The sequence below is a fragment of the Gasterosteus aculeatus genome, chromosome 2, assembly GCF_964276395.1.
Source record: "Gasterosteus aculeatus chromosome 2, fGasAcu3.hap1.1, whole genome shotgun sequence".
NCBI classification, from domain to species: domain Eukaryota; kingdom Metazoa; phylum Chordata; class Actinopteri; order Perciformes; family Gasterosteidae; genus Gasterosteus; species Gasterosteus aculeatus.
Window position 1 is genome coordinate 5,696,132 of NC_135689.1, and position 14,905 is coordinate 5,711,036.

Here is a 14,905-nt window from a genome sequence, read left to right on the forward strand (position 1 = left end):
AGGCATGACGTTGTGAAAGTAAATGAAATGATGATCATGTTACCTCGTGGACGCTTGGGTACGGAATGTAATCCTCTTCAGTCTGAAAACCAACAACGGAGAAGCAAAGCTTTATTTCCTCGTCAAAAGAATAATAATCACACTGTCCAACTCTATGACCCCAAATGAAACCGGTTTAGAGCATTGCATAACTGTTATGCAATACTGCAAACTGCATTGGAATCAATGCTTGATTTGAGTAATGCCATTATTTGGCACATCGACGGTTTAAATGAATTATTTCCTCGCTGTGAATTCACCATCTCTGGGACAATGGGCACAAGTCATGAGACAATGGGCACAAGTCATGAGACAGTGGGCACAAGTCATGAGACAATGGGCACAAGTCATGGGACAATGGGCACAAGTCATGGGACAATGGGCACAAGTCATGAGACAATGGGCACAAGTCATGAGACAATGGGCACAAGTCATGGGACAATGGATACAAGTCATGAGACAATGCCCACAAGTCATGGGACAATGGGCACAAGTCATGGGACAATGGGCACAAGTCATGAGACAGTGGACACAAATCATGAGACAATGCCCACAAGTAATGGGACAATGGACACAAGTCATGAGACAATGCCCACAAGTAATGGGACAATGGGCACAAGTTATGGGACAATGGGCACAAGTTATGGGACAATGGGCACAAGTCATGAGACAGTGGGCACAAGTCATGATACAGTGGACACAAGTCATGAGACAATGCCCACAAATAATGGGACAATGGGCACAAGTTATGGGACAATGGGCACAAGTTATGGGACAATGGGCACAAGTTATGGGACAATGGGCACAAGTCATGAGACAATGGACACAAGTCATGAGACAATGGGCACAAGTCATGGGAGAATGGACACAAGTCATGGGACAATGGACACAAGTCATGGGACAATGGACACAAGTCATGAGACAGTGGACACAAGTCATGGGACAATGGACACAAGTCATGGGACAAGGTGCAGGTGTGAATGACGTCGTGTCTGTGCATGCAGGGTCCCACCTTGAGCGGGGGAGGAAAGGTGCACCTCTGCTCATCCATTCTGTCGCCCTACAAAGAGGAGAGGAGGAAAGAGGAACACCAGGGGGAGAAAAGGGGGGGTCACGCTCAGTCACCAACACAAGTATGTTCATTCCAAATTCGGAATGTTTTTGAATTAACACCTTACATAACAATCATGTCCTGAAACAAGAATCACCGCCCTCGTTACATAATGGCGGAGTTTTCTCACGAGATTCGAGAGAGAAAGAGCAGCAGGCAACAGAGCAAAGTCAGAGAGGGACAGATGGAAAGATACAGAGAGAGATAAACCACGGCGTAGGGATAAAGAGCAGGCGAGGGGCGGCGGGGTAATAAGACTCAGGGCATTAAGGAGATACTGAGATAAGTGATGCGCTTAAACTACACCTGCGGGGAGTTTATGTGAAAGAGCATGACAACGAAGAACTGGAGAAGCCGAGATACCTAAGCAGGGCTGGGGGGGGGGGGGGGCAACCGGCTTCACGAGACGATCGTGTCTTATTATTTTATTATAAGAAAACAGTCCTGCATCACTCCGCCTGCTAAGGAGGAATAGTTATGATATTTCTAAGATATTCAGTAATGCCGGCCAAACGTACGAGAGGTGGCGCCCACTGATGTTCTTATGGCTGCAATTAGATCAACAATTAAAAAAACAAAACAATCCCCAGCTTGCTGGTGTGGGAGCGCATGATTAGAATAAGCAACAGAAACCAGGAGACTGTTTTTGAGGTGTGATAACAAGAGTACGACGTTGTCAGCCGGAGTTACAATCACAATGTCAAAGGCCGAGAAACACACGTATTGCTCTGACGAATCTCTGAAAACACACCAGACTTAATACGACCTGTTTACAGAATGCACAGATGTGTCGCAGCAGAGGAAGGGGGGACAAGGTGCTGCAGAATTAGGAAGTCACGGTTAGTCGCTCGCTGAGCGCAGCCCGTAAAGCCGAAGCAGAACACAAGGGAAGACGCGTCGTCTTACCTGCATCTTTTCAATCATTTCAAATAAATCGGGGTTCTGGAGAGAGGAGAGTGAGATAAAACTCTTTTGAGACGGGTCGTTGGAAGCTGAGGAGGTTAGTTGATGTTACAGCAGTGAGTGTGATGCTTTGAGCTCAGTCCTGTTCGCTAGTTGAGATAATTACAACCCCACTGGTGGAGCGTACTTCCTTATTGCGTGAGGTCCAACAGATAATGTGTCCACCATATTGCAACAAACCGGGCTGCATAAACATGAACATGAGCAAATGCAATAAATGAAGAAAATATTTAATGTATTATAATCTACAAAAGGTTATGCATTAACTAGTATTTATTTTGTATAAATGCAAAGACAAGGGCGACTCTTTAACTACTGCAAAAAAAAGAAAGAAAGGTGAATTGCAACTGTCCATTTAAACGCCGGTCCGAGGTTCTCAAGTGAAGGCTGAAACAGTTTGTGTGCAGAACCATCTCATCTTTGCTTTTGGTGTGAGTATGAGTAAAGTCCTCCACCATGTGCAAACAATAGGCTGCCACGAAACCCTGAAAGTAAATAACCGCAGCTTCAACAACATTAACTAGAGATTAGAACCGGAGGAGCTGCCGAGCTGCACAACAACCTCTCCGTGGGCTATTAAAGCGTATGTCATGACATACCGGCCCAGAAAGAACAGGTTAGTCGAATGTTCATGTAATGTCATCTGTGTGTTTACACTGAGATAATCGCCTTTTGAGAGGCGGGTGTCAAAGCTTCGACGGAAATTTTCTGGAAATTGCATCTATAGTTTTCCATCTAGGGATGTTTTCCAACCTGCACGTTTCTAAAGTGAAGCTACTTACGTTGCTGGGTTTCTTCCAGCTCGTTTTCGTCACCAGGGGAGCTTTGAAGGGCTTGTCGCCACTTTTATCCATTTCTAACTTTCCTAAAAAAACGGCGTCCTGCAGCTCCAAAAGATGGTTCCTTACTGACTTCAGCATGCGATTTACACCTGTTCCCTGGATCGCAGGCGGTTTGACGACGTCCCACTTTGACAGCCAACGTGGAGCTGCATCCCAAGCACCATATGACCAAAGAGTCGTATCAGACCGAGTTGGAGACGAGATCCGCAGGCTCTCCCGGGTCGTGCTCTAAACACACAACACTATCGGCACGTGTGTGTCTCAGGTTGCATGCAAAGGCGCGTGTTGCTGCTGCTGCTGCTGCTGCTGCTGCTGCTTGGAGGTCGGAGCAGTAATCCTCTCACTGACCTTCGAAGTCTTGTCCTACTCAGTCACCACGTAGCAGTGCAGGACAAATTCCAAATGATCCACCTCTTTATCACCGGGCGTATCTTGACAGGTGGCCGCGGGTGGAGCACAATTAGCTGTCATTGACGTGCCTTGAACAAACTTCTGCTCACAAGAGAACTACCGCGTGTGGGCAGTGCCACTGAACCGTAAACTAATAGAGCAGTGGTGCAAACATTGAGAATTTAGGAGATCACAAGCTTGGAAACAAATGCTTTTAAAGCTTTTAAAGAGGAGTAAATGTTATTAGGTTGAGGTTTGGGGATCAGTGCAGGTGCAAGTGCTCTACACCTTTCACTACCAGAGCCGAGGAGCTCATCATAAGATGATAAGACCATCTTCCTCATCAGGGCGACTCAATCTTTAACCGGCTCCAAAAGGCTTAAGTATGCCGGTTGTCTTTTTCTTTGATGCATGTCTGGTTCTTAGTTTTGTTTGCTTAGGATCTCACTGTCATCAAGAGCTTATGGAGGACTATTGGAGAAAACAGTTTCTATTGTAGCACTAAAATCCAAAGTGTGAGGCAACACCAGGCAGGGTGTGTGCGTTTATAAAGCGCTTGTTGTTCAAAGTGTGTTGTTTTAAGCACAGGAGCTTCTGAAAATTACCTTATGTATTGAACTAAATGCATCGTGGTTTTCCATTAGATTTGTGATTGGAAACTGTGAAGCAAACTATAAGAATACTGACATTTGTGTGTTTAATATCTGTCAGAAATAATCAACATTATTAATATCTTTGACTTAAAAGGTTCAGACGGTGAGATTTGAAGGCATCCAGCAGTGAACTGAAAATTCTTCCATGTGTCAAAAGTCAACTACAGAGACTAACCCAAGCATCAGTGTGCAGAGTGGCACATCTAGGGAATAAAAACATGTCTGTATTATAATTTGTGCTGCACCAATGTCTGAACCTGCAGGTAGTGACGACTGACTAGTAATGTATGATGTCACATAAATGCAGTGGAGTAAAAAGTGAAATATTGAATGGGAGAAAAGTAGCATCTGGAATTACTGATTTAAATGACCTACATGCACTTAGTTGCTGTCACACCGGAGTAGTTTGAATCAGCGACCATAAGACCTGCCGGGGTTAAATGCAGATTGACCTGCTTTCCGCAGGGCTCTGAATTAAAGTGATATGCTCCTTTGTGTCTTACCCACTAAACCCTTATTATACTACAGTACTATACACTACAATACCATTCTGTGCCTCAATATTCTCATCAAACACTGAATGGCAAAATTAAAAGAGAGTTGAATAAATCAGGGATTTGGAGACACAACGTTGGCCAACTGCCGCTGACACCTTTCCAGTGTTTGGAAATAAAGGTTTGAAGTACGGAGGCAGAGATCAGAGGGGACTGTTTAACGCCCCCCCACCTCGACATTCCCCTTTTAATCCCTTTCTCTCCCCACTCCCGCCGCTCTATTCAGATCAAGTCAGTTGGAGCGAAGCATAAGCCCCATCCAAAGTGGAAGAGGCCTCGCGAAAACCAATCTGACGCCTGCGAGATTGTATCCACTTTTTAATCACCAGCAAGCTCAGCTTTGTTCCGTTTCCGAGTTCCAAAAATATCTGAAAAACCAGGCGAGTCGTGGACGGTTTCACGCGTCAGCAGCTCATTATGGCAAGAGCAGGCGCCAAAAGGTGGGCTGGAAGATTGAGAAAGCCTCGTGGATGCGATGCGTACTGTGACGACCTGAAATAGATTCATGGAAATGATGCCCCTTTGTGTTCTCCACCTCCAATCTAAGTCTTTCCTCACATGCTCTCCTCTGAACGGGAGAAAAAGAGAACAAGCGAAGCACATTCATAAATGCTAATGTGAATATTTTAGTGGACTGGAGAAAAACTCGACGAGACCTTCTGGCAGTGAGTCTCACAAAGTGGCCAAACAGGCATTGCGGGTTGAAGGAAAAAGGTTTGGAAGAAGAGGAATTGACGCATACTTTGCTTACCAGAAGAAAAATAAAATTGTGATTTTTAACCGAAGCTAAAATAACACTTGGTCGTTGCTTGGACACAACTAGATAACAACTGAACCCCACACAAAGATTGAACACTAGTGTCTTTCCAATCTAGTGATGCATCCTACGCGAGACAAAGTCTCTTGATTTAACAATGACGACTCCTCAGACAAGCTGTACTTTGTCTGCTTCGATGGCCTCAGACTCGTTCGGCTTGCATTGAGAATATCTCGTCATCAAGCTGACAATTTCCTGATAAAAATAGATTTGTATTAATTGAATCGGGCGAAGATGATCATCCCAGACACAAAGCTCCGTGCGCTGAAAGGAGGACGAGAATGAAAAAGCAGGAAGCCGGAGTCTTAACAGTCACGACAGATTACACGGGAGACAGAAAACCCAGCGAGCATGTCCCGGAGAGAAGCAGGCGTGGGGACAAAATGAGCAGAGACGCCTAGCAAAGTTCACACGGAGGTCGCTGGGATAAGGTCAGGGGTCAAAGTGCAACTCAACCCCCCCCCCACCCCCCACCTCCTCCTCCTCCCCGCTCGCTCTCCTCCTACCTTGTGGAACGGCGAGGTGGTGCACGGGGCCGTAGGCTGCAGCAGCTGGGGCTCTAGCGTCGCAGACATTTGTGGCTCATTCCCATCTTGTTTCCTGCGATCAGACAGGTGAAAGAGAACATTCCGTCAGTTTGGGATCAAGCAGGAGAACAGACGAAAGGCACCGGGAGATGTTGTTGCTCGCATTCATCAACAGAATGCGTTTATATGTACTGCTCTGAGGTATCGTTCTTCAGGTTTCTTCTTATGAAATATGTGGTAAAGGGTTCAACCCAGTTAAGTTAAGCGTGTCGGAAACACAAAAAGTCAATACACAATTTATTCTCTCTTTTCAAAAAAACATAAAACTGCTGCCTAGAAAATAACAAATCATAATCCCCTGAGGAGGTTCCTACTTTCTTTCAGAGAATAAGCTGCTATTCGCAAAACTTCGAGGGATCGAGGGACACAATGCCGCCAACTCCCTCGAGTAACACATTTGCTAATGCAAAACCCAACGATACCACTGTCCTTTGCTCTAAAGTCAATATCTCTCCCCGGGGCAATTCATCCCCACACGACCCGGTCGATACCCCCACTTAGCGGCGTCCCCTGTTGACCAGTGGCGAGTGATTGTTTGCTGTGAAAAGGGATCGGAAATCCTTGTGAAGCAGTGACGGTGCAAAGTTAAATATGTTCCTTTTGTACCTGCGATGATCAAAGAGGGCTTCAGCGGCCACAATAAAATATGCATCATGTCTCCGAATCCAGGGAAGTGTCCTTCAACACACAAAAAGGCACCGAGCAGACGCACAAAATACTCCCGAATCGAAGCGTTTTTCTAGTAGAGTGAATGTAGGCTGCTCTGGTGCTGAGGATGAGACAAACAGATGCTCAAGTTGTACAACGGCCGGGATGGAAATCTCTCCACGGAACCTAAAATACAATATAGGGGATGAAAAAATAAAGAAAACGATATAAATGGACCCTTCCTCAGCAGGGTCAATAAGCATGCACAAGGTGCTGAGCCCCAGCAGCAGCAGCAGCAGCAGCAGCAGCAGCATCTCTCCCGTGGGATACCAAGGGGCATCATCTGTCCCGGACTCTTAATTAGACATGATGCAATATAGATGGATTCTGAAAACACACACATATGTGTATATATATACACATACATACATATATGTGTGAAAGAAAAAGCTTTCATTCCCAACAACTTGTTTAAGTGCTCCACTGTGGCGTCATCGAAACACACAATAAAGTGGCAGAAGAATCGTCCCGTCCAGTCCATTACAAACTCGCCCCCCCCCCACAACGAGCATGCTGTGCCAGGAACACACACACACACACCTGCCTGTTCCACTTCCACACGAGACCCCTGCCGCGGATCAGTTTGCATCACTAAGCCACGGCTTCATCCCAAAACACCACAACAAATTACATAACACGCCCCGGCTGGTTGGAGACGCACCAGCGACATCAGCAGCAAGCGTACTCACACAGCGGCAGCTGGACGCTCCGCGGGAAGTCCGGACGCTGACCGGCAGTCAGACAGATGACTCACTGTCTGTGCGCTTCTCCTCCAGGAGAGCCCTCCCTCTCTCCTCCTCTCCCTCCCTCCCTCCCTCTCTCTCTCTCTCTCTGTTTATTCTCTCTCTCTCTCTCTCTCTCTCTCCGGTGTCAGTTCACTTGCTGCTTTCAAATCGGTCGTTCACCTGCTGGCCTCACTCACGGCTCCTCGGAGTGCCGCAAACTCCCAGTGAGCATCCCCCCCCTGCCTCTGATTCTCCTCCCTCCCTCACTCTCCTTCCACCCTCCATCACTCTCCTCCCACCCAGTCTCTCATGCACACACATGCACTCTTTAGTTGTCGCTTCCTCTCATCCCCACCCTCTCCGCTCTAAAGCTCAACCACGCGTGACCTGGTCCCCTTCACAGAGGGAGACCCCCCCCCCGCTCCCCTCGTCCCTGCCCCCCCCTCGTCCATTTAGGGGGACGAAAGAAGTCTGCCGCTCAGAAAGAGAAAGAAGCGCTGATTAGACTAATGGGTGTTTCCTTCCATCCCCGCCCCGCCTCATGAGCCAGCTAACGGCTGTTGCTGTGGCAACCACATCAGCCACACGCAAATTTAAAGCCGTGTTAATTTTGTCTCGACATGATTGAGGTAATTGCGTCCAGCATATACCAGTTAAAGGTGAGCCGGCGTAGCTGCCCCCTTACTGCTCCTTGTGCAGGAGGACGGAGTGTGTGCTGTACGTGTCGGCCACGGAGAGATAACAAGGGATTAGAGCGCAGTCCCCACGCTGGGCTCCATTAGGAGCTTTGTATTGTGATAAACAAAACAAATAATCCTCTCACATGGCCAAAGCTTACTGGCAAAAAGGAAGTAAAACATATTGTCGGACAGCACTTTAATTTTGCGGAGATTAGAAGCGATTTGTAAGGACTTTGGTTGGAACTCTGTATGACGCTTGAGCAAAGACTGCGGATCGATATATTCATACATATACACGAAGGTAGGACCTTTTTTAAACCATGACGTTGTTTTCTGTGAGGGCTTTCGTCAATGGTGCTTGCAGATAAAAACCATCGGATAAGAGCAGGCGGACGGATGTTTTAACGCTTCTGGTCAGATCAACACTCCTCTAATAAGTAAAGAAGACAACAAGCACAACAATCCCAATGTGAATGTAAAGGATTCCCATCCCAGTGGCCCGGGGAAGAGGCCAGTGGACATTCTCCATTGCTCTCCTCCGATGTCCTCACCTCCTCCCCTCATTCCAGCTCAGGCTTTTTAGCAGCTAATTCTCCACCAAGACAGGTTAGATAATAATTGAAATAATGATTTAAAGCAGCGTATCATTCGCAGAGGCTCAGGACGAGACTGATGAAGAATCGGCAACCGTGAGTTCATCAGGTATCACTAATACATCCAGATTTGTATAATGTGTGCGTGTGGGGACCAGCCTGTGACCCCAGAGGTCACTTAGGGGGGTTAAAACACATTATACACAAGCAGCGCGGCAACAGGGCCAATGAAATATGAATGCGCGGTTACTTTTGCAGAACGATCGAGCGTCTCCCAGAGGGGGAGATTTAATTAGCGGTGCTGGACCTCAGAGGGGATCAGGGAGGGACCGCACTGAATTGATGAGGTATTTAATGATTACCGCAGTGTTCCAGCAGCTTAGCTCTCACTCTTCCTGCAGCAACGTGTGAAATGTCGGAGGTCTGAGGGCTCTCCTGCTGTTCCTAGATGTGCTTTGGACATACAAACAAATCCACTGAGGTAATCAGGCCCAGAGTCTGTTTGCAAGTCAAAGTAGGAGGGCCAACTGCTTCCTAACTTTTACGTTGCCAGCATGATTTTCTCTGCAGAGCCCCGCTGTGTGTGTCACATGATCGGGACCGGATTGATAATCATGAAGGTTTATTTTGAAATGTCATGTTTGGAAACGGGTAATTGCGCCACAACATCAGGGGGGGGGGCAGTCAGGCCGATATGAAAGGTAAGCGTGTTTATTGCTCGTGGCCATAACTTTTATTATCCCGTTGAAACAGTTGTTAAGTAGTGACGTCTGATGCACAAAGTAAACCGCAATGACACATTTATTATCATAAATAATGACAATATAAGTGCGCCTACATAATAACAGCGCTCTACAGCTGTCTCAGGTAGTGGAAAGTGGTGAATGGATCCCCTGACCAACATTTCCAACATGTGTAAATCCGTGCTGGCTCAATATCACTTATATTCAGTTTGAAAGGATATTCTCTGACCTCTGACCCCTAAGATCCCGCCCCCATGTCAGCATCCACCCACTGAACCAAAGGTCCGACCTCACTTCATTCATAAGCACGGCTGACACTCCTCAAACACAAATCAATTCAGGAGCAGGCTGTTTTTCAATGTGTGTGAAAATGTATTTCAGAGGTCAGACAACAGATTCAGCCGCGGTGATCTCGTCTCCCCGGCGCCATCACGTATGACGCCGACGACACTGAGGAGTTCAGATATAAGTAACCAACCTGCTTGTTTTTTTTTAATTTGTCATGAAGAAGGAACACCTGGTGCCTCGGCTGGCCCGTGTGCAATGAATTACCACACAAATAGAGCCTGGAATTGCCGTGTGTTCCGGGTCGTTCTGCCCCCCCCTTCAAAATGACCTGAAGCACTCGCACAAATAGGAGGGTGATTGTCTCCGGTGTGAAACCATTTCTCTGAGCGGCGAGCAATCTTTCCACATGAAAAGATGCGAGTCCCACTTGAAGAAAGTCTGTGGTGGAAGTTTGCCTCCATGAACACACTGTATGTAGTGAAACCTTTAACGCTGTGTCTGATCTTCTGAGTCTGATTCCGCGTGTGAGCGGCAGGGAAGTATTCAAACATTCTGTTTTCAAAGTAAAACCTTCAGACCCTTTTAGTCCGATAGCCGTCAGCGTCACTGCCGCCACAATCAGACAAAGGCAAATATTTGACACATTTAGAAAACCAGATAAGTCTGAGAAGCTTTTTGTTCCCAGGGGAACTGCACTTGATTGTAAAATCATTAAGATAAGGAATTTTCGTTTAGCAATTCCACACCGACTGTTTTTAAGTACAACTGTATTTATGAGAAGAAATAACAAAATGGCCAAACAATACTTCATCATGCATTGAATGATGAATAATGAGATGTCTGTGGGATCTGCCGTGTGAGGAGACTCCTTGACCCCCCCCAACAGCTGGCCGCATTCAGCTTGCATAAGCCATGAACAGCAGCTGTTTTTGAATAAAGCATGTTCACTCTGACGGCCTTTTGGTATTGGATTTCTAGCTGGCTTATCTCTCACAATATCACAGTTCAGATTTCCTTGGAAACCCGCCCCCCCCCTTGGGAAATCACAGTCGTGTGGATGTGCCTCTTCAATGCCAGCAGGTCACAGAAGGATCGGTTCGTACTCTCTTGAGTTGCGGTCAGAGAAAACTCTGTATCCAGTGGTCTTCAAACCTTCAATCAACACAAGAACAACTACAGTGCAAAGTCCTCACTGGCTTATCATCAATATCCCACGAGGGACACCTCCTCAAATGTATTCCCCGGGATATTTACCCACCCACGAACAAGGAACAAAAAAGGCCTCTTCAATCTTAAAGAGAGTCCGGAGCAAAGACGAGGTGTTGAACTACTTTGCCGTTGAAGAGGTTCAAGAATCAGACAAAGTTTAAGGAAAACGTAACGTCAAAGTCGCTCGGCTCTCCTCTCAACCTTCCGCCGCCTGCTTCCCCGGGAGCTTTATGGTTTCTCCTGCCGCCGCTGGATGGTGGACGACATGTTGAGATTTGGATTATTGAGACGAGTTTGTCACTCCGCTGCTATATTTGGTCGGACGGCAGGAGACTCGCAGGGAGAGAGTCTGGTCTGATCCGGCGTGACAGTTTGCTCTCCCACTACGTCCTCTCTTCCAGACAAACTCGGCTCGACACGCACGCACACACACACACACACACACACACGAGCGTGCACAACCAAACAGACACCACGGCCCGGCTTCACGCCGCGGCGGGAGCGCATGTGCGGAGGAGACGGGTGGAGGATGATGCAGAGTGACATCTCATGGGGAATCAGTGAGCACAAACAGACGAGTGTGTGCACAGACGCCTCTTGAGTGTTTTGGGGGCAGAAACAGGAGACAGAGGATGAAATGGGCCTAGAATTTAGAAAGCATCATAAAAATTGAATGTGCTGTTGCGTCACACAATCTTGAATAAAACAGCGAGGTCATTTGAACAAGACAATTGATATTTAGATCAGTCTGAAAGAAAAGTACGCCACTGTCAAGCCTTTGCGATTCACCCGTCTGGACGACCAATTCATCAAAGATATCATTTTGAGCAATAATAAAAGGACAACTGCAGACTACACGTTCTACCACTAGAGGGCAGAAAACAGGGAAACCAAGACCAGCACAACCATCGAACACAGCTGGACTCTTCTGTTCAAACTGAAGATGCCCTCCCACGCATCATTTGTGCACAAAGTTGAAAATTTTAAACATACTGTATGTTTCAAAATGTGCACCACTTAACGCAGAGCTCAAACTCCTGTTTTCCAAAATAAAAGTCCAGGATTGAGGCCTTTCCACATTACACCTCTGGAAGCTGCACGTCGGACCGCGATTGGTTTCCTAACATGCGATCGAACAAAAACCTCTTTCAGCTCCGCAGAGCGAAGCTCAAACACCCGAGAGAAGTAACAATAACACACAGTTTTGAGTGGAAGCAGACTTTAGGCAAAAGTCAGACTTTACATTCTGCTTATTGCTGCATTTCAAGAAGAGGTTAATAGCAAGAAGATATTCACAGTCGAGGAAGAACTGCGAGCAAGAGCAGCACTCGAGGGTGGCAGACTTGCCCGGCTAAAGGTCAGCTGGTCTGAGGCAAGGATCTCAGGGGCCAAGTTGTTTCACAGGACAACCCGCCCCTATGATCCATCATGCTCCAGGGGCCGAGTGCACTTTGGGGCCCGGATATTTGTACGTATAGAAAAAAGAAAGGCTCTTGCACAACATGTCCATTTAGCCACTGTCCCCACTGACCCGCCTCTGCCATTTGCCGCCATCAGGGGAGCTTAGCAGGGCGGGATTACAACCAATTACAGGCCTCCCCTGAAGAGCGCGGCCACGGGGCTCGAGGAGCATCTGTCTATTGTCTGTGACCAGATGGAAGAAGGTCATTCAGCATTTAAACAGCTACAAGAGTCAAAGGATCAAAACCAGAGGAGCTGTTGTCTTTATTTATGCTTTTGTTGTAGAATCTGAGAGATGATGAAACTGTTGATATCTTTGGATTTAAAAACCATTGCTTTAGTCTGAGCTGTTTTTTATGGCAATACAGTGATCCCTCGCCACTTCGCGGTTCACTTATCGCGGATTCGCTATTTCGCGGATTTTCATATTGCATTTTTTTTTTTTTTGGTGCATTGTGCTCTGCATTCTGATTCGCTAAAAACTCACTCCCGAGCCGTTCATTACAGTTCTCCAACGTAATCGATGGTGGCATGTCGGTGTACAAGGATCTTTTTGCAAAGAAGAAAAAAGAGCGACAACAGCTGCCTATCACTATGTTCTTCTCCCGAACAAACACACCTGCACCGCGGGCTTCAGAAGAAGAGAACACTGCAGAGCGCAGTCAGGATGCAGCGGCCCAGTCTGAAGAGCAGTGAAACGGCCTACACGCGAGTCACTGTATTTGTATACATGTAATAGTTGCTAATTGTAAAAAAAAAAAAAGTTTTCTATTTCGCGGATTTCACTTATCGCGGGTCATTTTCGGAACGTAACCCCCGCGATAAACGAGGGATTACTGTACTTAAATTGTAAAACAAATGTGTTTCCCAGTCTTTTTTTACACTACACTAATCCGCTGTACAAATGAAGTTTGAATCTATATCAATCATAAATTAAACGTATATATTTGTTTGACATAGATAGCGGTAAGATATTGCTGCTTTTTAGAAAGAATGCACGCTTCGCTTCCTTAATAATTTTTTTAATGTTTAGGGATTTTGGAGGAATTAATGCAGGAAGCAACTTTGCATTAAGGTGTGGAGTCATGCGTTCGTCATCAAAACCAACTTCAGGCAGGTTGTAAAAAAACTCACCAGCATTTTCTCGGCCTTCCAATTCGGAAAGGTGAGCACAGCATTTTGCTGGGTTCTGTTTTGTCCAAGATACAGAACTTGGTGGGAGACTGGATCTTTTTTTGTATTTGAACAACAGTATTTTTTTTTAGAAATTTGTCACAACACCAATGATTTTAATAAAACAATTCAAGTTATTGCTTTGAAGAACCGCACGACCCAGAAACAAGGAGGAGACCAAGTGCGAGTCTGCTGAACTCTCACGCTGTTCCCTTCACGTCATCTCGTCCACTCGCTTCCTTAGTGCCGCTTCCTCTCTTCTCGCCTGCAATCCTCGTTCACCATTCCTGTGATGTCATCCTCTTGGAGGTTATTATCCGCTGCTTTGTCCTCTTCTTTCCTCCCGTGCGCTGCAGCTGTCCGACTGCAGTCTGACGCGGCGTTGTGGCCCCGACGGCCAAACTTCAGTCCCCTCAAGCCTCTGCTGAGTAACGCTTGCAGGGCCGCCTGGAAAGTGAGATCTTCCTGTTGCTGTATTCCAGAGGGAAGGAGCGATGGGCACCGTATAACCTGCTGCAGTCAGCAGGGGGGGGGGGGGGGGGACTGAGGGCCCCCTGGGGCCATCACACCTAACGCATTGAGGAGTGTGGTCCATCTGCAGTGGCGAGAGGCGTGCGCGCTCAGCTCCCTGCCAGCACTGCAGAGATAGCGGCGCAGGGTGGGAGTCTGACTCCCCCCATCTCCCCCCCCCACCCCACCCCACCCCACCCCACCCCACACCACACACACACATCTGCTCTGCCTTTCACACGCTCATTCATGTCGCTTTCAGCCTCCTCGGGCGACACACATTTAAAAAAATGACAAGGCCGGTCGGGGGGGTATTCCATTGTGTTTGTTGTAAAGCTGTGTGTGACTCAGATAACAAATTGCCATCGCCTCAACGTGCTGTGCTGTCGTAATTGAACACATTTATTGAGAAAAGAGAGAAGAACTCACCATAAGCTTCTGGCCTTGGCGAATGTCTTGTCAACGCTAAAAAAAGAAAAGAAGGAGAAAATAAATACAGCTGTTACAAACAATTCTCTATTTCTCATTTCATGACTTTGTAGTTGTGTTTATTTGGGATCAATAAGAAGATAAACCGCTGTGATTTATGAAAACAACGAGGAAAGGAAGTCAGCTATACTTTTTAAAATATATTTGCATATAAGTTGGCATATAACGGAGTTCATTACTCTGAGTGAGAGGAGGATTACAAGCTTGGTGTTCCTTGAGACAAACGGGTATTGTCATGGTTGATAAATCCCACCATGAGGATCATCAATCAGTGTTGCTCAAGAAAAAAAATATATCATTTATCCTTCCGTCGCTCTATAAGAATATTTGTGCACCAGATGACTGCTCAGGTTATGATGCAAAGCACTGC

At 46.7% G+C, this 14,905-nt stretch overlaps 1 protein-coding gene across 35 annotated transcripts in view; it reads right to left on the bottom strand.

Annotated features, from left to right (window-relative positions):
• Window positions 1-14,905, bottom strand: part of LOC120828783 (rap1 GTPase-activating protein 1) — a 42,301-nt gene that overhangs the window by 12,087 nt on the left and 15,309 nt on the right. For 12 of the 35 annotated variants that reach the window (XR_013452529.1, XM_078087954.1, XM_078088044.1 and 9 more), the window contains exons 2-6: window positions 14,476-14,511; window positions 5,876-5,969; window positions 2,057-2,092; window positions 1,052-1,099; window positions 44-82 (exon numbers count right to left, since the gene is read on the bottom strand). Coding sequence is in view for 34 of the 35 variants with exons in the window: in XM_078088044.1 (XP_077944170.1) it covers window positions 44-82; window positions 1,052-1,099; window positions 2,057-2,092; window positions 5,876-5,969; window positions 14,476-14,511 (253 nt within the window). In the remaining variant the exon portion in view is untranslated. Of the gene's footprint in view, window positions 1-43; window positions 83-1,051; window positions 1,100-2,056; window positions 2,093-2,895; window positions 3,364-5,875; window positions 5,970-7,353; window positions 7,616-14,475; window positions 14,512-14,905 lie in introns of those variants that run through there. The other 23 variants (XM_078088060.1, XM_040192366.2, XM_040192362.2 and 20 more) reach the window with 11 other exon arrangements.